This window comes from Triturus cristatus, chromosome 6, assembly GCF_964204655.1.
Source record: "Triturus cristatus chromosome 6, aTriCri1.1, whole genome shotgun sequence".
NCBI classification, from domain to species: Eukaryota; Metazoa; Chordata; class Amphibia; order Caudata; family Salamandridae; genus Triturus; species Triturus cristatus.
This window is the reverse complement of record NC_140589.1, coordinates 1,226,353,422-1,226,380,487: the sequence shown is the minus strand read 5'-3', so window position 1 is coordinate 1,226,380,487 and position 27,066 is coordinate 1,226,353,422. Positions and strand designations below refer to the sequence as shown.

General features: G+C 40.3%; 1 protein-coding gene across 2 annotated transcripts in view; it reads right to left on the bottom strand.

Annotated features, from left to right (window-relative positions):
- The window catches only part of RSPH3 (radial spoke head 3), a 141,980-nt gene that overhangs the window by 82,405 nt on the left and 32,509 nt on the right, over window positions 1-27,066 (bottom strand). For both annotated transcript variants that reach the window (XM_085612147.1, XM_085612146.1), the window contains exon 2: window positions 12,576-12,663. In XM_085612147.1, coding sequence (XP_085468273.1) covers window positions 12,576-12,632 — 57 coding nt within the window. In that variant the 5' untranslated portion in view covers window positions 12,633-12,663. The remainder of the gene's footprint in view (window positions 1-12,575; window positions 12,664-27,066) is intronic.

Sequence of the window (27,066 nt, the reverse complement as noted above, 5' to 3'; positions counted from 1 at the left end):
GTGAAAGGATGGATGAGTGAGAGGTTCAATGGATGGATTCATGAGTGGATGAGTAGATGGATGGGTGGGTGGATGGAAGGATGGCTGGCTAAGTGAAAGGGAGATGGAGAGAGAAAGGGAGGATGGGTGGATGGATGACTAAACGGGTGAATGGGTGGAAGGATGAGTGACTAGGTGGATGAATGAGTAAGTGAAAGGATGGCTGAATAGGTAAATGGCTGAGTTAATGGATGGATGGGTGGGTGGAAGAGTGGATGGGTGAGTGTACGGATGGATAGTGTAAAAGGGTGGATGGATGGATGGATGGATAATGGATGGATGAGTAAAAGGGTGGATGGAGGGATGGATAAGTGAAATGATGGATGGAAGGATACATGATGGATAGGTTTGTAAATGGTTGAATATGGACATGGCTGGGCTCACAGATAGAAGGACAGAATGAATGGTGAAAGACTGAATGATGGACGAAAGTGTAATTACACATTGTATGCCCCATTATCCTAAGCAACATTTCCTATACATTGACTTTCACTTTTATATGAGTCATTCTCTATGTGCATGTTGTAACGGACTCAGACACTCTGCCCTAAATACTTGGGATGAGCAGCACTATAAAATAAATTAAATACACATGAGAGAGGGTCTATGCAAAGATGAGGGGCACCACTGGAGGGTAGTAGCAAGGCCAGACTGGCCGGACCGGGCATCGGGCGCTTCCCTGGAAGCTGGAAAGGTGGGGTGGGGCCGGTTTTGTTACCACAAAAAGACCTGCACATTTGCTTAAAGCTGCGCGCATACTGAAAAACCATGAAGTGCACAATTGTCTCAACTTAATATAAACATATTTTCACTTGTACTTAAGTGGTTGTCTAGTTACTTACTTATATACTATTGCGCAACCTCCTCTGATGTGTCTGTAAAACTTACCCTTTGTCCTGAATTTTGACCTCCTGTCCTGAATGTTGACCCCTTGTCCTGAATTTTTACACTCACTGTCCTGAATTTGCACCCATGCCAGTTGGTCACCCTATACGTGACAGAATGCCTTCTTGAAAATCCATATTTAGAGTGAGGCATGCGGAATACAGCAGGCCTGGCACAGGCTTTCCTTCAATGCCCCGTGTGTTCGGGGGCACCTCCAAGCAATAATGTCCTCCCATTGGTCCTCAAACTCTGTGGACTTTCAGCCACTTGCTGCCCTCCATTCTTGTTTCCTTTGTTTGCCTAGGGATCCCCAAAGCACTGGTGTCACACCTCAGAAGTGTGAGCCCGCTCATGTTTATGTAAAGGCTGAGTACTCTCAGTCCAGAAGTCCACCCCTGTCACAACTGTCATAGTTGCGACATGGCATGCCAAACACAGAGTTAAAGACACCGCCCTCTGCCTTTATAGATACTCTTTGTGTTAGCATGAAAGCTCAGCGCCTCATATGAGGCAGTAAGCGCCATATAAATGCAACAACTGTAGTAGGATATCCATATAACCGCAATGTATGTTTAGCGTGCCGTTCACGGTGGTGTTAAAATTTCTGGCTTGTTGGTACTCCTTTATGGCATGAGAGTGCATTAACCATCTGTGCTGTGTTACTCACTTTATTACTACTAGGTGCTATAATGGCCATTAACAACAGAGGGATACTGATAACGCAGGTTGGACTGTCTTTGTGGTTTTCACCAGAGAAGCGTTCACATTTGAGCTTCAACGATGCCCGCTTCAGACTGGCAATCTTAAACTGAAAATCCTCTTGTCCTCCCCTCTCAGTCCCCGCTCCCAGAGCCCAGTACAGCTGCTCCGGCAGAACAACACAGGCTCCAGTGCAGAGCCCATCGGGGCTTACAATAACAAACAAGCATTGGTAATGTATCGGTTCCACCTATGTGATAATAAGCTGTTTTTATCAATCACGGTCCGGGACGAAGGAAAGAGCTCCCATATAAGTATCCCGGGAGTGGAGAGGATGTAGCGCAGTGGCCAAAGCTGCTGACTTGATAGCTGGGGATCCTGGTTCGAGTCTCGTTTTGCAACATCCTGTGATTCTGGGCAAATCACTCTATCTCTTCCAGTGATAAGTTACGCTATACAGTTCTCCTGCAAGACGAAAAAAGCAGAAAGAGGCAAAACTTTGTGGAAAATATTGTTCCACAGAAGCGAATGTTAACAGTATCTTGGCTACGGGTAACTGATAAGAGAAGCAGATGAGGAACAAACATTGGTAAATACAGGAAAATAGCTGCAGCCAATAGAAATGGAGGAAAAGTAAGAGGCAAGCAGAGAAGGCAATGAAAAACCAGGAAAGAGAGGAGGGATGGAAGCCCCTTTTAAGTTTATATTAAAAACAATAGATTTCACAAGCACAGGCAAAACCTAAATAGGGAAATAGCTTGCTAAAAGTCATGAGCCCTGTCCAGTGTGATTTTTACCTCTTTGTTTCAATTTTGTGTAGAATTTAGCTTCTGGGTAAATACAGTGTGTTTATAACAACTATACATTAAAGCAGCATGGCATAAACCACCTTGCAGATGAGTTTAACATGCAATTTATCACCTTTTAGAGAGGGCATGGCATTGTGGCCTCCTCAAGGTGCTCCTTCTCTTGAGTCCCAACCCTCTCCCCACACTCGACAGTTGCAATAAACCAGCATATTACACTCTGCACATATGCATGAATACTATATGTCCATTCAGGTTATTTATAGAATTGACAATTTTTAATGCATACACATGTACATTTTATAACATACATGTGAATCGAATTCCGGTTGTGCACTCCTGCATATCGCCCTAAAGCAAACATGCAACAAACAGCGGTATACAGTTTGTATCAGGCTTGGAAAGTAAAACAACAGTAACAAACCCAATAGGTTTCGCCTCTGCGAACGCTTGTTTTTGTCAATGCTTTTTAGACATGTAGCCCAGCGGCACAAGCTGCACTACAACATGGTTTAACGTTTTTTTTTTTTTTTTAAAGAGCTATGGTGCGGACAGATGATGAATTATGTGGCTAATCTATAATTATGTGGACAATACAGAAGCCACAAAAATCACATCATTTCAGTTGCTCTGATCATAACCACCTCACACACTACCACTTGGCCAAACACAGCAAATAAATTCAACAAAGAATAATAAATGCCCAAGAGCCCATTTTATTGAATTTACCAATACATGTTTAATATTTAAGTTTGAGATTAAAAATCACAGCATGCAAACTAATATCTGCAAAAAGGCCAAGGTGGCTGAAGGCGTCATATATGATGAGGTACAGAGAGCATGAGAGGGAGGCAGGCTAAATCTGCTGAGTTGGCAAACCATTGCATCCTTCCTTTTCTGTATTTTTGTTGGTTCGAGAAGCACTTTTTAGGTTTTGCCTGCACAGCGCTATGGTTTACATTACATGAACATTAGCTACGATTGCGTTTGTGAGTTAGGAGTTAATACCTCTCTAACCCTGAGCATACTGTGTTTCTATAAGACATGCGCACACAGAGTGTGTGGCTGTAAGCATGTACTGGCCGAGCGTGCACATTGAATATGTGCGCAAGTGTGAACAGGGCCAGAAGATAGCTGAAATCTATTGGCTTTGCTAATGCTTGTTTTTCTACAGTGACAAAATCCAAAATAAAGATATATAACTATTTCAATATTAGATTGGCTAAAGAAGTCATTAAAGATTCAACGAATTGCGCAATTGATGGCATAAGGTTGACGTTATTTTCTGGGGCTAGTGTTCGAACAGAAGACTTTTTGTGAAAAGTGCCAGTGCTCTACAGTGGTAAAAGAGGAATCTAAAAGAAGAAAATCTTGCGTTTTTAAAGGGAAACGGGTGCACTGCAACCTGACCCGGTCGCATGGATGGAGCAGCAGTGCATGGCCTCTAAGGAGCAGGGGGAGACATACTTCACTATGGAATTGCATTACTCCGAGTCCTTCTCTCGCTTCGATTCCTTACATGATGATGCCCCCGTGCCTCCCTCAACACCCTTTCCCCAGCATAAAAGCCCCTTCTTACCTCCTGTATCGTCAACAAGCCCCACATTACCCCGTTGGCCTGGGCAGGGGGTAGGGAGTAAGGAACCCAAGTGAGAAAAGGATTCGGAGTAATGCCATTACTAGTAAGTAATCAAAGCATCACCCGTCGTCCTTCTCACTTGGATCCCTTACATGGTGAGATGTACCCAAGCCAAAGAAAGCCAGGACAACGGAGTAAATGCATGCAGAACATCATTCTTTATTACCATTAGGAAGACCACTGTTACTTCACCTCACACAAAACCTTAGTTCCACTGCTGGGCCCTGAGAAACTCTGTAATGTTTGATAAATGTACACAGGATCACCCAAGTGGCCACCCAACAAATCTATTCCAAGGAGGGCCCTTGACACTCAGCCAGAGAAGCTGACAAACCTCGAGTCGACCTGCCCTGTATACCTACGCAAAGGAGAAGGAATGCCAAACTGAGAAGAAGCCAAATAAATCCGAGTATGAATCCATCAGCTCAGGGTTTGGGTGGCTAGTTTGCAACCCTTCCTGGCGAGCCCAAAATTATCAATCAAAGAAGAATCCTGAGAAATATTCTCCACACTATCAAGATAAACCAAAAAAGCTCTCTGAACATCTTGAGAATGAAGGCTAACCTTGACAGAAAACTAAGGCTCTGGACAGTAAAACGGGCAAAATAACTTCCTGTTGTAAATGAAGGAAGAATTGACTTCGGTAACAAACCCCAGTATCATCACCGCAAAAATTGAAGAACCTGAGGAAAATAATCAGAAATAGGTAAGATCCGTTGCTTCCCACCCCATTCCCATAGGAAACTCAGTGCCGAGCATAGGATGCCCTAATGGACTGCCTCCTAGTGGCCTGAACGGAAGAGGAAACTGCATCACAACCATTTTGAGATATTAACCCTGCCCGTTCAGTTTCCAAACCGTTAACTTGACATGAACCAAGGACTCCTCTTGGAGAACAGGGAAGCACAGAGGAGAGGGATTCGCAGGCAGCACCACCCCCTGTTCTTCCTCCTACTCATTAGAAGAGGAAACCAGGAAGAACAGGCCCATGCTGGAGCAACCAATATCACCCAAGTCTTCTCCCTCCTTACCCTGATCAGAAACCTCTGGACCAAAGCAACAGGAGTGAAAAGAAACAGTTGACTCTGTGGCCAGGGACAGGACAGAGCATCTGTCCCCAAGCTGCAGACTCCCTAATCCTGGAGCAACCCTTGGGAAGGAGAGTGTTGTGTGAAAACACAAACAATCCACCACAGGAGACCCCCCACCTCTGACAGATCAGAATGAACAAACAGGGAAAGAGACAAAAGTCTTGAGAGGAGGGAACCAGCCTACTCAACAAGTCTGCATGGGTGTTCAGAAGACCGTGAATATAAAATCGCCATCAGATTCAAAACATAAGTCGGGATCCAAGAGAAGATGCGATCCTGAATGAGAGACAGAGACAAGGCCTTCATTCTCCTAGCCAATTGATGAAGTCCTTTGCCGTGGTATTGTCTGTACTGATCAGGACAGGCTGGTACTGAGTCCAAGGGGAGAAGGCAAACGGATAGCCTTGAGCTCCCTCCAGGTGGTTGAGCAGACGCTTTCAGAGTTTGTCCCCAGACACTGGACCTGGTGCAAAGACATTAAAGGCTCCCCAACCCTTTTTGCTTGCATCAATAGTAATTTCAGATGGAAGGAGAGGGCATAAGGGCATCCCCTTCAGGCGATGTTATGGATCCAACCACAAGACCAGCTCCTGTTTCATTTCCTCCGACATCAGAAGATAGAGTGGCATATCCTGCAAGGTGGGATGCCAGAACTGAAGCAGAAAGCGAATGAGCTTGTTCAGGTGGCAGTGAGCCCAGGGAACCAAAAATCAAGTTCCTGCCAAATCCCCCTGAGCTCTCATCCAGTCTGACACCCAGGACAAATGGTCTCTCAGAAGATCTAGAATATTGGACTGCATTTTGTGTACCCTGCTGTCTTAGAGATAACCACACCCGAACTGTAAGCAACCTGGCTCTGATAAAAACACCCACCAGTTCTGGGAGTTGATCAGAAACTTGCAAGACATCAGCATGTGTACCAATCGATTCACATGTTCGGTTGCTTGAAGGGCAGAACTGGCAGACAGCAGACAATCATCCAGATAGGGCTGGATACAAATCCCGTGCTGATAAATCAGAGCAATCAAAGGAGTCAGAACCTTTGGGGTAGATTTTAACCCAAATGGGAGGACTCAGAACTGGAAGTTAGATCCCCCTACCTCGAAATGAAGAAACATTTGATGTGCTTGCTGAATAGGTAAATGCAAGTAAGCATTATGAAATCGATGGTAGCAGAAAGTTCTGAACAGAAATCAAAAGAATGATGACCTGCAGCGTTACCATGTGAAAAAGAAAAGTCTTGATGTATTGATTGAGTCTCTTTAAATCGAGTACAGGACAAAAGCTCCCAGAGATTTAATCCACCAAAAATACGATAGCATACAACCCCTTGCCCCGTTCATCCTGGGGAACAGGGAGTATTGCCTTTTTGGGCAGCAAGGTTGAAATCCTGTCCCACAAGGCCCTCCTCAGGACAGGAATTCAAACTCTAAATAATACCCATTCTGAATGATGATCAGAACCCAACAATCAGTGATAAAGCTCTCCAACTGAGGGAAAAAAAAATTGAGCCTTCCTCCCACCACATCCAAGGCCGGAGGACTGGAATAGTCAGGAGCAATGCGTAGATGGTTCCACCTTATTGGATCCTTCCTGCGACCTCACTGGTTTACGGGGCTGGCATTTCTGTTGTTTAGCAGAATAAGACTTTGAATCTTTCGTGGGCTAATGCCTGGAATCCATAGATCAGGGTCTGAAGGCCTTCCTAGCAGACGATTTATACGACCAGGAATGTTTCTGTGTCTTTGAAAGATTTCATCATCATGTCATCCAGCTGGTTACCAAAGAGCTTCTTGCCATTAAAGGGTAGTGTCAGAAAAGATACTTTCTCTGAGAAGTCTGCGTTTCACTCCTGGAGCCACAGATCCCGACGAGCCATCACCAATGAACTGGAAGTGACCAAGGCCACTTGGATGATATCCGAGGATATATCAGTAAAGGGATTTGACTATTGCTCCATCTGCACCAGGATGTCCAAAAGATCAACACCATCCTGATCCGGATCCAATGGAGAGCAGTCATCAGGGTTTAGTGATGATCTACCAAGTAGGGGAGCCAAAATAGAATGCACTTTAATGGACTGAGGAAGCTCAGCATCTGCTTCCTCCAAAGGATAGGACTTCTGTAGGACTCTCAGAATCTAGAATTGATCTAGCTCCTTCTAACCCGTCAGAATAGCCTTCTTGATCCCGAGGTGAAATGGAAGACCCACTGAAGCAGGGTTAGCATATTGAGGAAAGACCCCTCCAGCATCCTCGTCAGCTGGGGGAGGATCTAACACCATATTGTGCCAGATATGCCACAAAGTAGCCCCCAAGTCTTCCGTGGCAATAACCTTTCCTCCAGAGGTACTGGGCTTACACGATAAAGAGGCACTATCTTTATCAGATTGTGAATCTGAATGTTTTCTCATTCTGAGATGAGAAGGTGAGGCGCTAAGGCCCTTCCCGCGCCTCATCAATGATTAACCTGCACTTATGTCGCCGCCAACTTCTCCTGAGCCTCAGGAGGGCATTAACATGCTGTACAGATACTTCTCCCTTCTTACCCTCAGAAGAGGGAGAGGAGAACATCTACCCTTCGCACACTGCGTCTCCTCCATTTCAAAACAAACAATGCAAAAAAAAACAGCTGTTTCTATCAGACCGTAAAGGCCACTAGCCATATTGGGAAGCCCTCCTATTGAGCAACAGGACAGAAAGGAGGATTAATCCACAAACCCATAGCAACGCTATATAATAATAGAAGGGCACACGCCTTGGACAAAGAAGTGTGGTCCACTGGCAGCATAGAAGGTCTGAATAAATGGCTACCCCAATAAAAAGAAAGATCCTGTGAGACCCATAGCTCTGTTTTTTTTTCCACAGAAGAGCCCCCAGTTTTGTGTCTGTAATAATAATGTCAAAACTAAAAGTACAAAAATGCAATGAAAAAGAAAGGGCTGTATGAACCATTCGTGCAAGCCTTGGACAATGTAGTATGGGCTACTGGCAGCATGCAAGGCCTGAAAAAATGGGTATCCAAATAAAGAACAAGATGTTGGTTTTAGGGATTGACATCAGCCGGTTTCCTCACATGCCACTCCTTCTCACTTAACTCTCCAACGCCTGATGCCACACCAAGTGTCAGGATGTCAGCATGCGTGTCATGTGGTTGGTACAGACAGCTTTGTACCCAACCGTGAACTGGTATTTTTTGGAGTTGCAGTACCCACTTCTGTATGTGGGGAGGGGTGTGGTGCCATGCCTGCAAAAAGTGGTATGAGGGTTGTAGTCCATGGTAACTTTAAATACCTGACCACATAAGTATAAATACATGGCCATATGAGTATGAATGAAAATGGGTGCAGTCTCATTCGATTAAGAGAGCTTCTTTCTCAATGTGGGCGTCACAATTATGTGTCACATGACATCACATTCCTCCCCAAAATTTCTTTTAACCAAAACTCAAACTAAGTTTTATCATCCAGTCATTCATCATGTGGCTCCTACCCAGCAGCCTCTATGTTAGCCATTCTTAACAGTCATAATCGTCCAACCTCTCTGACCCCCTGATTTGTGGGTGCAGATTGTATGACGGTCATTGGTGCGCTGAGGAAGTTACTGCATCACTGCCTCTCTAGCAATCACCATGGTCCCTTTCTGGAGAGACAAAACTTTCCCCCACTCTGCCTTTTAGGTACAAGGACCCAGTATCCAACCATGATGTCTGAACTCTTACATCTCTTGAACCTGCTTGCCTTGACATTGTTCGAGGTTCGTTTTCTGATGAATCACATGCATATTTAATGCCATCAGAGACCATGATTCGGCATGAGGAATAACATCATGGATGGTGCACCCAAACATGACATCAGTAGGAGCCCTGATGTCAGTCGTGTAGTGGAGTGTGCGCTTGTATGCTCCTAGAAGCTTGTGCATTACATTTTTAATGATATTTTATTGTTCAAGGTCAATCCTGATAGCTTTATTTAGTGCACTCATGAGTCTTTCCACTTGGCCATTTGCCTGAGGGCACTGTAGCATTATTTTCCAGTGAGTAATGTTCAGAGATTTGAGATATTCCTGAAACGCTTTTTCTTGGAACTGGGGACCATTGTCAGATTTGGTCTTAGTCACTTCCTGACGTCCTGTTTGGGCCAAGAGAAGCATTTGATGCTCATCTGGTGCAGGATGAGGAGTCGGTGCCCTTGTTTAAGGGTTCCATTCCCCATGACACTGAGTTAATTTTGTACATGCCATAGTGCCTTCATATCATGTTGGAAGTCTTTGTCCCGGTCATTGAGAATTTGGAGGAAATGTTTCCATTGGTCGAGTAGTGCAGCCTCACACGTCCGTTCAAAGCAGGAGTCAAACGTTGTTACTTCAGCAACGTCCATGAGCCCTACAGTTCAAGGGCAGCTAACGGTGACAACCCTTTCAACTTATTGGTAAGCCCCTGCTGTGGGATTGGAGTATTGGTCAGTTGAGAGCTGGGATGCAGTGACAAGTAGTCGGCTGAGTTGGTGGTGCCAGTTGGTACCCAACCGTTAAATGGTAGTTTTGGAGTAGTGCTACTCACTTCTCTATGAGGGGAGGAAGGTGCCATGCCATACCTGCAAACAAGAGGTATGAAAGGTTTATGGTCCGTGTTACCTTTGAATCATGGCAATATAAGTATAAATGAAAATGCATGAGAGCTTCTTTCTGAACGTGAGCATACCTTTTTCTGTAAGGGCAATTAGCATCCACTTGTCATCACTTACCCGTTGCATGAGAACTGCGCCGGGCCCAGTGGGATGGGTATCAACAGCTAGTTTGAATTCCTTAGCAGGGTCAAAGTAGGACCTTACTGTGTCTCGATTTAACGCTTACTTAATGTCCTTGAATGCTGTCCCCTGCGCTGATCCCCAGGTTCCTGGCGTAGAAGGGTTGCCAAGTTAAGGATGAACTGCCCACAATATATTGCTAGTCCCAGAAACCTCCTGACTTTGGACGGTGATTTGGGACATTCCGCTTTTCTAATGTCAACACTTTTTGCCTGGTCCACCCAGAATCCCTCTCCAGAAAATACATAGCCAAAGGATTCCATTTGATGATGGCAGAATTGCCACTTTTGAATTGCAAATAGGTGGGAGCATGAAAGGGGCGTCCCCTCCTATTTGGGGGTTGAAATGGAATGTATCAAGATTTGTAACCTCAATTGCTGTCACAAACCACTGAGCAGACACCGAACCCCAGATGGGGTGGGTGGCAGCTGATTTGTAAATAGGAAGATGTCCCTGAGAAGGCAGCTTTCTCTTTTGAAGTCATATTAGCAGCCTCAGGAGGAGGCTGCACCCCAGATGTGTCCCTAATTGAGAATTGTTTTTTTAAAGCAGCACCTGACCATTTAATAGACATGGGCATCTATTAAAAAAAACACCTGTATGGAAATGCGAATGTAGGAATGGAGTTCTGCTAGCCCTTACAGGCCTCCATCCTTGCATTCACAGCCAATCACAAGCAAGGGGTGGCAAATTGCAACCTATCACTCCCCCCTCCCTCAGTAAAGGACTCCTATACCCTACCGGGTCATGCTCGTGCTATATAAACCTTTATTAATAAAGAAGCCTGCTTAATTAATATACATTAAGCAGGAAGATTTGTGATCCCCCCCCATCCCCAAATTGCATTCCCAAACTATTAGGTGTGCAAATTGCACACCTCTGGTTTGAAAATGGAAATAGTACAATAGGTCTGATAACTTGTCTTTGTGTTAGAAAAGTCCACATCCAACAATACAAATTATATTATCAGCTTTCTCTGGTTTATGAAAGAGTATTGATCATATAGCATGCCAAATGTACACATGTTACATTAAATGATGAGGGAGAATTGAAGGGACTACACATTATAAGGGATCAAGGGTTTGAAATAAAGCAAAAAACAATATTGGCTTGTTCAATGAGGTCATTGTTTCAGGCTCTATCTCCAGTATGTTCTCTTAGTTAGACATAGAACCAAATGGCTTCAATCAAGTTTTTTTAGGTGTACTAAATAAACCAGACCTTTGTTGAAAACAATTTAAGGAATACGACCACATAAGAGATAATATACAAGATTTCCTTTCTGGCAATAATTTTTGTGTAATGTATTACTGTATTGTTAATTTGAAATGTGTCTTGATATTGTACTCCATGTGATCCTGGGGCTTGCTCTACCATCTCAGCAATAGCAGACTGAGTTAACTAAGATGCTGTACTGAGACTTGTGTATTATAGAAGTCAAATATTTAAATCACACCAGTAGTCTGAATCAGTCCTTCATCCCTTAGAAATTGACAGATGTTGCATCCCATCTGTTCTTTTCACCAACAGACAGCAAACGTTTGACTGCATTAGACAAATATTTAGTACTAGTATGTTTATAGAGCCTCTATTATGAACCTGTTTATTCACTACTATCATTTAGCAACACTTTGAAACACAAATTGTTTCCCAATGTAACTACATCATGAAGACATTTGAGGCATTGGTTATAGCACAGCTTTGGGTTGGGAGTGGGTGGGATCCTTATATGTTGGGGAACTGCTGCCTAGCCACTTGGCGCGCAGGCCAAATGCTGTCATTATTTCAAAATCACGCTTCTAGCTGAGGGAGAGCAGAATTTGCACACAAAGACCCAACCACAAAAAAGGGGCAGAAAAAAGAAAGGAACTTTTACCTAGAACTCTACAATGGTAAAAAGATGCAGAACAATCTAAATTAAAAAGGTTTACAAAAAGCAAAGCTCAAGGCAATTGCTGAGTGGAAAATTGAGAGGCGGCGCAGAACTAATGTGGAGTTTTCTGACCAGAGCACATTGGCTCTCTTGCAGGGAAAAACAGGTTCATAGTTTAACGAACTGTGAGAAGAATAAAAAATCCAATAGTTTTACACAACCCTACTAATTTCTGTGAGAAACGGACTCCTGCTAAATAAATACAGAATATCATCCATCCAGATTGATGGGATGTGTACTTTCAAAGGAAGACAGACAGTACAATGTGTGTATTTGAACTGCGTGATTGATTAAAACCTTTTTAAATGCCTTACTTTGGAGTTAAGAGGTTCCCTTAGAAGAATATATCCACGATAATTAAGGGATGATGGGAATCGTTTCCCTTTGTTGGATAACCTATTTTCACTGATAAACGTCTGCAGATTAAAAAAGGGAAAAAAATCCTAAATGTGGCTTTATCTATGGCTCTAACCAGAGGGGGGAGGGAAATAGGGATAGGACCCTCTCCCAAACCTATTAAGACTGCAAAAGAGCAAGGGTTTTCCAATACAGTTACAACTTCTGTAAACATGGTACATATATTAAGTTCTTGCTTTTACGCTGCAGTCCCAGACTTGTAGCATTTATTCGAATTTAAACATGAATCAAGTTTATGAATCAAGGACACTGTACTTACCAGAGGTAGAGTGCTCTGTGCATATGTGTTACCTCGCACAACTCTTCTGTCATACATGATGTTTCCATACTGAATAGCTTCTTCTAAACTGTAATAGAAAAAAGGATTTGATAAATGCCATGTCACAGCTTGTCAATTATGATTGTTTTGGATTTTTCACTCTTTGGTGTGATGTCAGGGACACTTTTAAAACAACCACGCAGAGGCTTATCAACTGAATGACTATCTTTGGACAGGAATTGTGAAACTTTGCACTCTTCCTAATTCTAAAAACAAATGCTGACTTTTAACACCATCTTAGAAATGTAATGTTTAGCTTCACATCAGTAAGATTAATTCATTACATGATTGTTGTTGGTAAAATTTCAATAAACACGTTATAAGTAAACAGCAATATAGCATGTTGACAAAAACAAAAATTGCCACAAACATTTCAGCACAAATGTTCAAACTGTGAAAATGCAGTTTGAAAACCTACATCCATTCAAGAAGTATTTTGAGAATGAATCTATAATTGATTTTCAGATATTCTAAGCAGAATATGCATGGTGGTAGAAACCTCTAGAATGTTTGATGTAGATAATTTTTTAAGTAGAGCAAAACTCGCAAAAATTGGTAAAGACAACTGCAACTCAGTGGTTCTACTAGAAACAGAATATGTAATATTTTAAGCCAGAGCAACTCTAAAAACAGGAAAATCTTCTTGATTGAACTTGCTTAATATGGAATTTTAGTCTGAGTATTATTACTATGCAAGGTATATAAAACATGATTTTATATAAAAAATGAAGGAAAACTTTGAACAGATTATCCAAAATCTCTTTATAACTATAGAATTCACACTGGGCCAACATGTGTTTCGCGATACAATGGTTGCTTCTTCAGGGGTGGCATTCAATGCAACATAAGGATCATAAAAAGAACACAGATAACATATTTAACATTTAAAAACAAAGAAACAGTTAGTCACATCACCTTCTAAGGTTACAGAAGAGTTACCTAGCATTTAATACAGGTTATTTGTATAAGTTTTCACAAAATATGCATCTCATAACAGAACATAACTCATACAAATTCAATTAATCAGCATGGGAATGGTAAATGGGTATACAGGGTGATATTTTCTCTTGTTGAAGCACTCGCAAATTAACCATCCACGTCTCCTGTTACAGTCACAAAACTAGAAACACATTAATGTGGGCTTCTCTTCTTCTTTTATTTTCATTAGAATCTCCAAACTTCTTTATTCATAACATTCTTCCACTCCCAACGCGTTTCGTCGATAGGGATTAACCCATGCGACTTCCTCAGGGCTGGAAGCAATAAATAATATACATTGGAGTATAGAAACACAGTTGTTACAAGTCCAATAGCCCACATTACTTCCAAGTGCAAAGGAAAAAACATGCTGTGTGACTTCACACTACTATTATAATCACATATTTACATTTAATAGATTTATTAAACACTTTGACCCATCAATTGGATATCCAATCCAGATAAACCTCCACCATTTTAACAGTGAACGCTAAACACTTTCGTGATGGCACCATTCTCCAAACAGTGAACCACACCCTATATTCATGCCTCTAAATAAATCCAATCGGTACCTTAATCTTGTGTAACTGTCTCCTAAGTACCAAAAAGTACAAAAAACACACCTAGTAAAACACACTGCGAAGCACAAGAGGCAAGAATGGCGAGGATAAACCAAACTTAGTAATAATAAACACATACCTTCGTGCACTTAAACAGCAATATTGGCCGTAGCTCCTTCCTAATGATCTATTTCAGTCATCCACATTCACCTACAATATAAATTACGCTCTCAAAAAATTGCACTAACAGATATTGTGTCAGTCAGTCCTCAAGTCTACAGAAACGACTGAAATATAGTCTCACCTTCTTACTATGAGCACTCTTCGTGACCATTAGCGAAATTAATTTTTGCAGCCTTAGTCAGAATTATTCATCCAAGTCTCTGAAGTACGGAGACCTGTAAATAATAATAATCATCAGATTCTTAGTAAGAATCCTAATTATTAACCCTACTGCAAGCCACCCCCCAATAATATATTGTACCACTCTCATAGTACTTACTATTCACTCTGGCAACGTTCCCGAATACAGGAACACTCTTCGCGTCTGCTCGCGTCGCGTTTCCCACTACCTGTTATCTACGCCAACAAAATAAACGAGGTGACTCCTTCGTAATTTGAAAAGCGCCATTTTGGATAGGTTTGACATCCATATTCGAGCGCCATTATGGATTGGTTTCAATCATATAAATGAAACCTAACGTAATATATTGTACCACTCTCATAGTACTTACTATTCATTCTGGCAACGTTCCCGAACAGGAACACTCTTCGCGTCTGCTCGCGTCGCGTTTCCCAATACCTGTTATCTACGCCAGCCAAAATAAACGAGGTGACTCCTTCGTAAATTAAAAGCGCCATTTTCGATAGGTTTGACATCCATATTCGAGCGCCATTATGGATTAGTTTCAATCATATAAATGAAACCTAACGTGATACCAAACTAATAAATCGAGCGTATCAATTTAGACACCGGATATATAAAAGAACCCACGATTATAGTTGTGCCCAATTCCTATTTTATAGTATAACCTCGCCATACCTGCAATTTAGATACCTATATACACCATATTCGCATACCAAGATAAGGTTTAAACAGTAATGCCCGTCTTAATATGGCAACCTTATTCATTTGAGGAATCAGTGATTTTAGTCGTTATAGCAACTTCCAAATAAAAAAAAAGAAAAATATGGTAATTTTTAACACCAGGGAAAATAACCCAAATTACTCCTGCCTGCAGTCACAAATTGTGTGACAACTCCCCATTCCTCAACTAATTAAGTAAAACATATGCATCTTACTTCTCTATTTCCATTTTACTACCTCCTCATACAGTGTACCATGAACAAATGTACCCATGTAGAACTTACTCAGAACTACATGACGCATACAGCTAGAAAATAGCTACAAACTCGAGGAAACATCGCAACTCCAACAAGCCAACACTACATATACTTATCAATTTTTCTTTTTTCTTTTACACATACTGACCCATCCATTCATCTCTCATTCGCCTAGGAAATACTGTAACTCACGGTCATAATTAAGACCATCTTCCACGGCCCTCAAGCGCATGATCCATCTTGCCTCCTGCCTCCGCAGTGCGAGTTCTCTATTCCCTCCACGCGCTTCCCTCTTAACATGCTCAATACCACAAAATTGGAATGATTTATGTAAACCTTGCGAAGTACAATTCTGTATATGTTCAGCAATTGGATATCTTTGATCATTGTTCTTTACAGCTCTCCAATGTTCAGCAATCCTGTCTTTAAGAGCCCTTATTGTGCTTCCCACATATATTTTCTTACACATGCAATTAATTACATATACAACAAATTTGGTACTGCAATTAATGTTGGGTCACTATATCATATACTTGTTTACCATTGTACTGAAATTGTTTAGTTTTATCTTTCGCATGTTTACACATCCCACAATGGCCACATTTAAAAAAAACCTTACTCATTTGGGTAAGCCACTGTTCCTTCTCAGCCTCTCTTGGGTAACTCGAGCCCGAGTTACCCAAGAGAGGCTGAGAAGGAACAGTGGCTTACCCAAATGAGTAAGGTTTTTTTTTAAATGTGGCCATTGTGGGATGTGTAAACATGCGAAAGATAAAACTAAACAATTTCAGTACAATGGTAAACAAGTATATGATATAGTGACCAACATTAATTGCAGTACCAAATTTGTTGTATATGTAATTAATTGCATGTGTAAGAAAATATATGTGGGAAGCACAATAAGGGCTCTTAAAGACAGGATTGCTGAACATTGGAGAGCTGTAAAGAACAATGATCAAAGATATCCAATTGCTGAACATATACAGAATTGTACTTCGCAAGGTTTACATAAATCATTCCAATTTTGTGGTATTGAGCATGTTAAGAGGGAAGCGCGTGGAGGGAATAGAGAACTCGCACTGCGGAGGCAGGAGGCAAGATGGATCATGCGCTTGAGGGCCGTGGAAGATGGTCTTAATTATGACCGTGAGTTACAGTATTTCCTAGGCGAATGAGAGATGAATGGATGGGTCAGTATGTGTAATAGAAAAAAGAAAAATTGATAAGTATATGTAGTGTTGGCTTGTTGGAGTTGCGATGTTTCCTCGAGTTTGTAGCTATTTTCTAGCTGTATGCGTCATGTAGTTCTGAGTAAGTTCTACATGGGTACATTTGTTCATGGTACACTGTATGACGAGATAGTAAAATGGAAATAGAGAAGTAAGATGCATATGTTTTACTTAATTAGTTGAGGAATGGGGAGTTGTCACACAATTTGTGACTGCAGGCAGGAGTAATTTGGGTTATTTTCCCTGGTGTTAAAAATTACCATATTTTTCTTTTTTTTTATTTGGAAGTTGCTATAACGACTAAAATCACTGATTCCTCAAATGAATAAGGTTGCCATATTAAGACGGGCATTACTGTTTAAACCTTATCTTGGTATGCGAATATGGTGTATATAGGTATCTAAATTGCAGGTATGGCGAGGTTATACTATAAAATAGGAATTGGGCACGACTATAATCGTGGGTTCTTTTATATATCCGGTGTCTAAATTGATACGCTCGATTTATTAGTTTGGTATCACGTTAGGTTTCATTTATATGATTGAAACCAATCCATAATGGCGCTCGAATATGGATGTCAAACCTATCGAAAATGGCGCTTTTAATTTACGAAGGAGTCACCTCGTTTATTTTGGCTGGCGTAGATAACAGGTATTGGGAAACGCGACGCGAGCAGACGCGAAGAGTGTTCCTGTTCGGGAACGTTGCCAGAATGAATAGTAAGTACTATGAGAGTGGTACAATATATTACGTTAGGTTTCATTTATATGATTGAAACCAATCCATAATGGCGCTCGAATATGGATGTCAAACCTATCCAAAATGGCGCTTTTCAAATTACGAAGGAGTCACCTCGTTTATTTTGTTGGCGTAGATAACAGGTAGTGGGAAACGCGACGCGAGCAGACGCGAAGAGTGTTCCTGTATTCGGGAACGTTGCCAGAGTGAATAGTAGGTACTATGAGAGTGGTACAATATATTATTGGGGGGTGGCTTGCAGTAGGGTTAATAATTAGGATTCTTACTAAGAATCTGATGATTATTATTATTTACAGGTCTCCGTACTTCAGAGACTTGGATGAATAATTCTGACTAAGGCTGCAAAAATTAATTTCGCTAATGGTCACGAAGAGTGCTCATAGTAAGAAGGTGAGACTATATTTCAGTCGTTTCTGTAGACTTGAGGACTGACTGACACAATATCTGTTAGTGCAATTTTTTGAGAGCGTAATTTATATTGTAGGTGAATGTGGATGACTGAAATAGATCATTAGGAAGGAGCTACGGCCAATATTGCTGTTTAAGTGCACGAAGGTATGTGTTTATTATTACTAAGTTTTGTTTATCCTCGCCATTCTTGCCTCTTGTGCTTCGCAGTGTGTTTTACTAGGTGTGTTTTTTGTACTTTTTGGTACTTAGGAGACAGTTACACAAGATTAAGGTACCGATTGGATTTATTTAGAGGCATGAATATAGGGTGTGATTCACTGTTTGGAGAATGGTGCCATCACGAAAGTGTTTAGCGTTCACTGTTAAAATGGTGGAGGTTTATCTGGATTGGATATCCAATTGATGGGTCAAAGTGTTTAATATATCTATTAAATGTAAATATGTGATTATAATAGTAGTGTGAAGTCACACAGCATGTTTTTTCCTTTGCACTTGGAAGTAATGTGGGCTATTGGACTTGTAACAACTGTGTTTCTATACTCCAATGTATATTATTTATTGCTTCCAGCCCTGAGGAAGTCGCATGGGTTAATCCCTATCGACGAAACGCGTTGGGAGTGGAAGAATGTTATGAATAAAGAAGTTTGGAGATTCTAATGAAAATAAAAGAAGAAGAGAAGCCCACATTAATGTGTTTCTAGTTTTGTGACTGTAACAGGAGACGTGGATGGTTAATTTGCGAGTGCTTCAACAAGAGAAAATAAAAGGATCAATCTTTGATTGTTGTTTTGAGGATTAGGGTGCCTATCCTCAAGTTGTAAGCACCGTACAGGATAATTGTGGATCAAAATTACTAATTGTGTGAAATTTTGCAGGTTGCGCGTTCTTTCCCTTGACACCCATTCTTTTGTTTTTGGGTATACAGGGTGAGTCCCTTGAACTTCAATGGTCATTCCTCATTTTTATTATATTTCTCTATTCTTATAATGTACATTTTAATCTCTGGTCTTGTCCATTCTTTCCCTATCCTCAAATTATAAACACAATCTCTAAAGCCACTGTATTGATCATCTTATTTTAAAAAGATTCACAAACTCAGTCATTCTTCATCATATTCCAAAAATTATTTCAATATAATTATTGTGAATAGACAATAATCATAGTATTTTTATATATGTCTCCAGAAACAATAAGATGGTGTCTATTAGTCACACAATGTTAGATGCCCACATAATTCACTTACAGTTATGTTAGGGTTGCTTTATCTTTATGTTACAATATATCAAACAGTCTCATGCGGGGTCTCTCACAAACTCTACTTTCCCTAATACCGTTTACAGTATTTGATCACGCCTTACAACCACAAGTTAAAGTTTCCAATTTCTATCTCATTTGATCAAACATAATCACAATATTCTATGTCTACATATCCACTTTTTTTGGTTCGCTATATCTTTACATAATGATATATCACACAGAGTCAAGTGGAGTTTCTCACCTACAACATTTTCATTAAGACCGCTGACAGTGTACAATTGTGACTTACAACTGCAGGTTAATATTCCCGATTTCTATCTCATTTGTTAAAAGATAGGCATACAGTCTCATCAATTCTCAATCATAACCTCTACCAATCAGAGATTCCTGCTTATCTCATATCTCCATTCTATAAAGTAACATCTTTTAGTCTATTATCTTAAATTGTCATAATCCATATATAACCATATCGTTTACAAATATCAAACAAGCATACAGAGTATCTCCTATTCTTTTTTAAATAAGTTCTAATTTTTATGAGATAAACTTTTAAAGGACTGCATACTTTCCGGTACTTTCCAATATCATATTCTAATGTCCTATGCAATAGCATTCAATGTCTTCATAATCTAAAATAACATCAACTCTGGTATGTACATTTTGTAATCTTAAAGTAGTGAATATTCAGAAAATATTCACTTGATCGAATATTGTATTGCATTACATCATTTATATAGCTCTGAAGTGGTTTCATTCCTAAATTTACTCTCTCAAATTCTATAATTACTGAAACATCGTATTCTAAATCAGCGTTGACCTCTTTATTGTATCTGGCATGGTGTTGTTCTGTCAGCACTTGTTTTTAAGAAAAAATAGCCACCCTTATATACATGTAGTGGTTCAAAAAGGCTGCTGCCTTATGTTTTAGGCATTTTTCTTTAAACCTCTATGATGATACCAGGAGTGACCTCTCCTAGGTTCTCATTGTTTTTATATATCTAAAGTCTCCAGCTGTCTGAAGAGCATAGCTTGATATCTATAACCCTATGATCTTAAACAAGTATACGTGCTAAGTTACCATTCATATTGATTATATAGGTTAACAAAAAGATTCACAACACCTAAAACAAAATATGCATTTAATTTCATGTATTCTAATCCTTTGTCTTAAAATTAATGTCAAGTCAAATCTGACACAAATGAATAAAAATCCAACATCATATCACATCCTTACAACTCATGAGAATCGGACCTCTGTCTCTACGGAAAAGTCAATTCACACAGTCAATTGCAACGTCCTGGTGGTTTTGGATTATTACTATCAGTAGTTCTATTTAGAACTTTAGTCTATAGGAGAATATCTGATCCAACAAATAAAGAACGCAGTAAACCTTTTCTAGAGTAACCATCACACAAAAGCTCATCATCAAAATAAATGGGGAGAGGAGCTGGCCTAACGGCTAGGGCGGTCGACCTTGAATCTGGGGAACTGGGTTCGAGTCTCTGCAATGACGCTGAACTTCTTGTGATTCTGGGCAAATCACTTAATATCCCCGTGCCTAACAAAAAAAAATATGAATGTGTCCTCATGTAATGCAACTGGTGCTATGTAAAGCGCTCTCATACCCGATTCGGGTCAAGTTTGTGCTATGTAAATCACTGTAAAATAAATACTAATGCTATTCATCTTAGCTAAATATTTCATCAAAACAAATTAAGTTTGAGGTTACATGGATAGAATTTATGCTCAACTAGCAAAACGTTTGTATGTGCAGTTTAGATTTGGTACATTACCCCCGAGATCATTAACAGCCAAGTTGGACAAATCAGGCTGCTCCCAGAACACTGCGCTTATTGTCTGCCGGAAAAAAAAATCGATAGACCATTTTCTCCAGTTTTGCCCCAGCTACTCACTGCTGCATAAAAAAATTGACAATTACAATGTGTAAGCTGGAGGGGAAAAGGCACCACTGGGAGGCTTTAATAATTCTAAAAAGTGACCTGAAGGAATCGATAGTCTTCGCAGTGGCACCTTTCCTACAGCGGGCATGGGATATCAGATCAAAAGGGCTGCCTTCATGGAACCCTTATACTCATAAGAACATCTAAGCTTTAAATTATATACATGTATTTTATTTCAAACTCCTGTGCATAAGTGGGTCGAGATGGTTGACTGAGTAGTATTTAATACTTAGAAATCATAGAACAATCTTTCCTCAACAGGAGAATAAAATCCATGATGTGTATTTATGCTCTTGTACTGATGTATTTAAAATTAAGTAGCCTGACGCCCTGTATGTACAATGCTGCTATTTTGGTCTCTAAATTTTGAAATCTACTGTGTTTCTCTGAGGCAGTCATGTTATTTTATTATGTTTTAGTTCATAAAACAAGGTTATAGTGACATAAACAAGATAGTAGGGCTCACATGATAATCTCCTGCTGGTCTGAAGAACCTCGACAGCATAATGGACCCTTTTTAGTCCACTTTTAGGTCTTCTTAGAGGTTTTTGCTGCTATTGGTTTTACTTTTTTAATTGGGAGGATGTATTGATAACGTGTGCTGTCACTTGGTATTAGCTTAATCCTCAGCAATTGTTCTTGTGTTTTGTAATATATTTGTAGTTTGCTATGTATTTTAACTGATTGTATCATGTATTGTATTGAATGTTGCCTCTTTATGGTCATTCCACCAAATTACAGTCTATTGATTGATTGGAGTATTCTAGTATTGATCCCTGGTTCCTATTCAACAGACACTTTTTCCAGGTACATCAGAAATACCATAGTACTATGTAGTTATCTATATTAATAGGTAAGTATCGAAATGTTTTGCAGAACATGGTTTTAGTCTGTTTAAATATTTATGCACATAATGTGTATCAGTATGTCTGCTGCAACATTCTCTTACATTCTCACACTTCTCATTTGTATCATTTCCTTCAAAAGTGTATGAACAGATAAAACTATTCTCATCTAAGCTTAATTCCCTTCCTTCATCATTCTCCAAGTAATTAATGCAGGACAATCGATCGTTACTAACTAAACCAATTACATCCAAAAGTCTTTCAAATATTAATATGTAATGTACACCTTCAACCATTCTTAGAAAGTTAGTTAGTTACAGCTTCATGAGTTCAGATACAAAGTTAATGTTATCTTTCTATATCACTTCAATTAATACCGATTCAGATTTACTTAATATGTGTTAGTCAAAATCTCAGTATTTCTTCTTAACTTCAGAACTTAACAACTTATGATTAGTGCACACAGCTATTATCCAAGTATACTCTAATTAATGTATTCCTGTAAATATACTTGCAGTTCCTCATCTGTATTTAGACTGATCACAGTTGATTTCAACTTATATATCCACATCTCTTCCAATTTAGATAGTTGTAATTCTCTTTCCCCCTCTTTTAGGTGGATGAACTCAGATCATATCTACAAATCTTATACATGAACTATCTGAATCCTTAAGGTTTCTATATGAATAGCCATCAGGTATCTTCTGTCTTTCGCTCTTAGATATTTTATGCTCTTGCCATCTCACTCTAGGATTTCCGATTGCTAGCACCAATGAATATCTTTCCAGAAATACAATCGATAATGTAAAGGAAACAAGCATTGGCATAGCCAATAGGTCTCGCCTTTGGGACCTTATAAGTGTTTAGCCATGCAACAGTTGCATAACTAAACACTTATAAGGTCCCAAAAGCGAGACCTATTGGCTATTCCAATGCTTGTTTTAACTGCTGCAATCTATTGAAGCCTCACGGAGAACATCAAAGCGCCCGTGCGGCCGCCAAAGTGATCGCGATCAAACATCAAAGTGGCCGCGATAGTGAAAGTAATCGCGGTAAAGCGCGACGCGCGCGCCCACGCACATGCACTGTAGCTCTAGGCTGGCCTAGTAGCACTTTTTGGAGCCCTCACAAAATGTCTTGCCAGACCAGCGCATGCGCTGGGTCAGGCGAGACCTAAAAACGGAATTACAAATTATAAATTCTCAAATATCATATTCTGTACTTTTTAGGTCTTGTTGAGCCCAGCGCATGCGCTGGCTCGGAGAGACATTTTGTATGTGAGTTTTCAAAGTGCTGCTGGCTGGCCTAGCGCTTGCGTTCACGCGACCGTGCACGCTCGAACCGCTAGCCTTCAGCAGCAATTTGAAAACTCGTGCGTCATCGCGATCACTTTCGCTTTCAGAGCAATCGCAATGACGCACGCTTTCAATGCTTGTTCAAGATGTTGTGCTTCTTTCTGTAATTGTTTTCAAACAACTTTTCTTCTACAGTGCAGTGAACTGACTCACCTCTAGGTGTTTCGTTGAATTCAGGTTGAGGGTATTCGTGATATAACTGCCCTACATGCACAAAGTGAATAATACAAATGGTGAGTATACATAACTTTGTATTAATGACGTTAAATTTGTGGTAACGTGCCACCTAGTTTGGCTGTACTGTTGCTTTAAGATAGTTTACGTCCCGCTCGTTGATTTCTTTTGTTAAGCTGCTCGGTTGCCAGTACAGTCATTTACTGGTGCAGTCTCTTTCTGAACCAGTCTCCTCTGTTGCTGCTTTGCGCGCGCTGACCGTGCCCACACTGACGTCACCCCCATTTAGACTGCTGATTGTACTGTGGCAAAGTAAATAAATAACTACTTCTTCAGAGTTAATTACACGTCTGCCTGCAATGTTAACACCATGCACGCTAGTTTAAGCCTGAATCGGGACTACACCAGTGCTGATAAAAACCTGCCAGTATTCGTGAATAGAAATATTGCACATTCGAATGTTGAAGCATCGAGTAGAATAACATGCAGCCTTACCGCAATATTCCCCAATTCCTCATTCTGCGGTGCAAGACTCGAAATGGGGCGTGAAACTGCACCCCATGATCTTTGTATCTTTCTAGTTCCGTATTTCTTTACAAAATACCACAGCGGTCAAAATGAGCCCTGGTTTTGAAACTGATTCACCCGTTTAACTCCATTTTGCTTGCATTATAGTTTGTGGAATGAGGGCCTGGCCCTTTGGTTTCTACCATTAGGAGCCTGACAATGGCGGTGAACATTCTTAGATCGGCTAACAGAGAAATTCGGTGCTCCACGGCACAATTAAAACAAGCATTGGCATAGCCAAAAGGTCTCGCCTTTGGGACCTTATAAGTATTTAGTTATGCAGCACAATATCCTTGATGTTGTTGCACCAACTGTTGCATGGGTAAACACTTATAAGGTCCCAAAGGCGAGACCTATTGGCTATGCCAATGCTTGTTTCACTATCTGTCAACGTTTTCTGTTTACTATTGCTTAAAGGACAACACACACAATGACCGCGTTTAAGGAAACATTTTTCAAAACCAAAAGTACATTTTGGAGTTGCATATCTTTAAGTGAAATTATGCCTGTATCAGAGCTGAGGTCTAGTAGCGGTGCATTTGGATATAGCAGCAGATGCCAATGTGTTTTGAGAGACATGCCAGGTAGTACATGGTGCAATTGGGTGCTGGCTTGATGAATTGTAGTGCCCACTGTGGCTGCAGTTTTCCTCTGCTTGCGTGGAGCAGAGAAGCAATCCTCACATCTTTCAGTATTTTATTTGTGAGTTTAAGTGACAACTGAAAGCAAGAAAAAAGGATCATGCTGTGATCATACCCTACAACTTGATCGATATGCAAATGAATAGAGGCATGGCTGCTTTCCAATAAGTGTGCTTTAAATGTTATGTATAAAAGTGAAACAAAGATCCTGATTCTTGTGGAGGCAGGAAACTTCAGCCTATGGAACCCTGGCCAAAGGAAACAGATGCAGATAGCTGAATCCTGAATATAGGCGGTGATGCCTTGTCACTATTTTTCATTTGACTATACATTACATATAATCAATGCTTACTAATATGCATGCATAATTTTATATTTAGATTGACCATGAGTTGTTACATTAACAGTTATTCATAACGAGAGTGTGTTCACGTTAAGTTAGCCATAGTCACTGTAAGCCTCGATGTGAAGGGCCCCATGTAAATTGAAATATTGTGTTTCTCTTTGCTGTGCATTATTTTTTCTCTTGTTTCAGAAAGCCAAGTCCAATAATGTTCTTATTAAACTGTACTTGTATTGTTAGACTGTGAGTGAAGGCCATTGGGAGTATATTTTTACTGAGTTGGACAATAAACCTTAACACCTATGTGTGAGAGAGCCAGTTGGACAAGAATACTCTCCTGTGTGATATCTATAAAGGCCAGGCTGCTGGAAAATCTTACATTTTATGAGCCATGAGAAGAGGGCCAACACAGAGAGTTCCACAAATGTTTATTTTTGATTAGTTCCTTTTCTGTGGGAACCACCGGGGTGGATATTTTGTTGATTTTCATGTCTTAATTGTGTTTCACAGACTTTATACAGTCAGACTGGCTCCTGTTCACCCGTGGAGGTGGAAGTCCCTCTCCTGCTTTTGACACCCCGATCTTCTTTTATTTCTGCTCATAGATTTAATCTCTAGAGCAATCACATTTCTCCTGTTCTTGATTGAAACCTTCATTTGGTTCTGCCTTGGAAGCCATATTTTCTAACACCTGCAGCATGAAATATTCCTGACTTTCCCGAAACTGGAGTTTTAGCATTAGGGAGTTTCCCTATAGTGCAACTGAATCTGTCATGATTTGCATATTAGATATTTAAATAACTCGTCTTCGCATTTGCTATTTGACCTGTTTGGACTATATTGACGTATGAGGTTACCAGATGATTTTTGATCTGTGATTAAACTGATTGACTTGCGTTGTAACTTTACTGATCTCTTAATAAAATCTTCATGGTTTACAAATCTACTACTCTTTGTCATTCCTGTTGTGCAGAATATGCTTTACAAAGGCATCAGGCACAGAAAACAGAAAGAACAGTGTATTGTCCTTGCAAGACTGGGCTCTTGGTGCAGGCATACAATTAAGATTTTACTTTGTGTGTATTGGTGTGTATCAGGGAGGCTTCTGAGGGATGTATGACGTTACAACGCATGCTGTTACAACGCATGCTGTTACAACGAAAGTTTTACAACGCGAGTGCATTGACAACGCAGGACATTACAACGCAAGTCTTTACATCGACTTGCACTAGATGGCGTGCTAACATTAAAAAAGTGTAATTTACTATTCCAACTCCAGTCCACGTAACAGTAGGGAAGGTGTTGGGATAGTAAACTACACTATTTTTAATGTTAGCACGCCATCTAGTGCAAGTCGATGTAAAGACTTGCGTTGTAATGTCCTGCGTTGTCAATGCACTCGCGTTGTAACAGTTTAGTTGTAATGGTAGTGCGTTGTAAAAGTTGCGTTGTAAAGGTCGTTCCCCGCTTCTGAGTACATAGGACATCTGGCAACCAACTGCGGAACCAGACACTTCTGCTGACTTTAGAGGGATCTCTAGTAACAACCTAATTTAAAGTACCCAGAGGGACTTCTGGTAAAAACCTGAGGTACTGCACTCTTTCTGCTCACTAAATAGGTGCATCCAGGAACTACTTGTAAAGCTGGCATCATAAGGATGAAAGAGAAAATAATGAAATTACTGGGCAAAGCAAGGGAAGAGGTATAGTGATATCTACCTGCATACTAAGGGGTCATTTAGAGATTGATTGCTGTTTCCAATACGTCCTATTTAAAGTATTTGCATGTCATGTATATACTCTAAACTGACAGATTCCTTGTCTGCTCTATATGCTTACACTCTAAATAGAATGGACAAGATATATGGCATTTTTGCCTGATATCTCACGTCTACCAAACTCTAAATGTTACCCTTTGTCGTTTCCTTGTCATATGTGGCTTACCATAATATTATTACATGTGGCATCTTGTTGATATGTTAGGAAACTTAATGTGACATCATTAG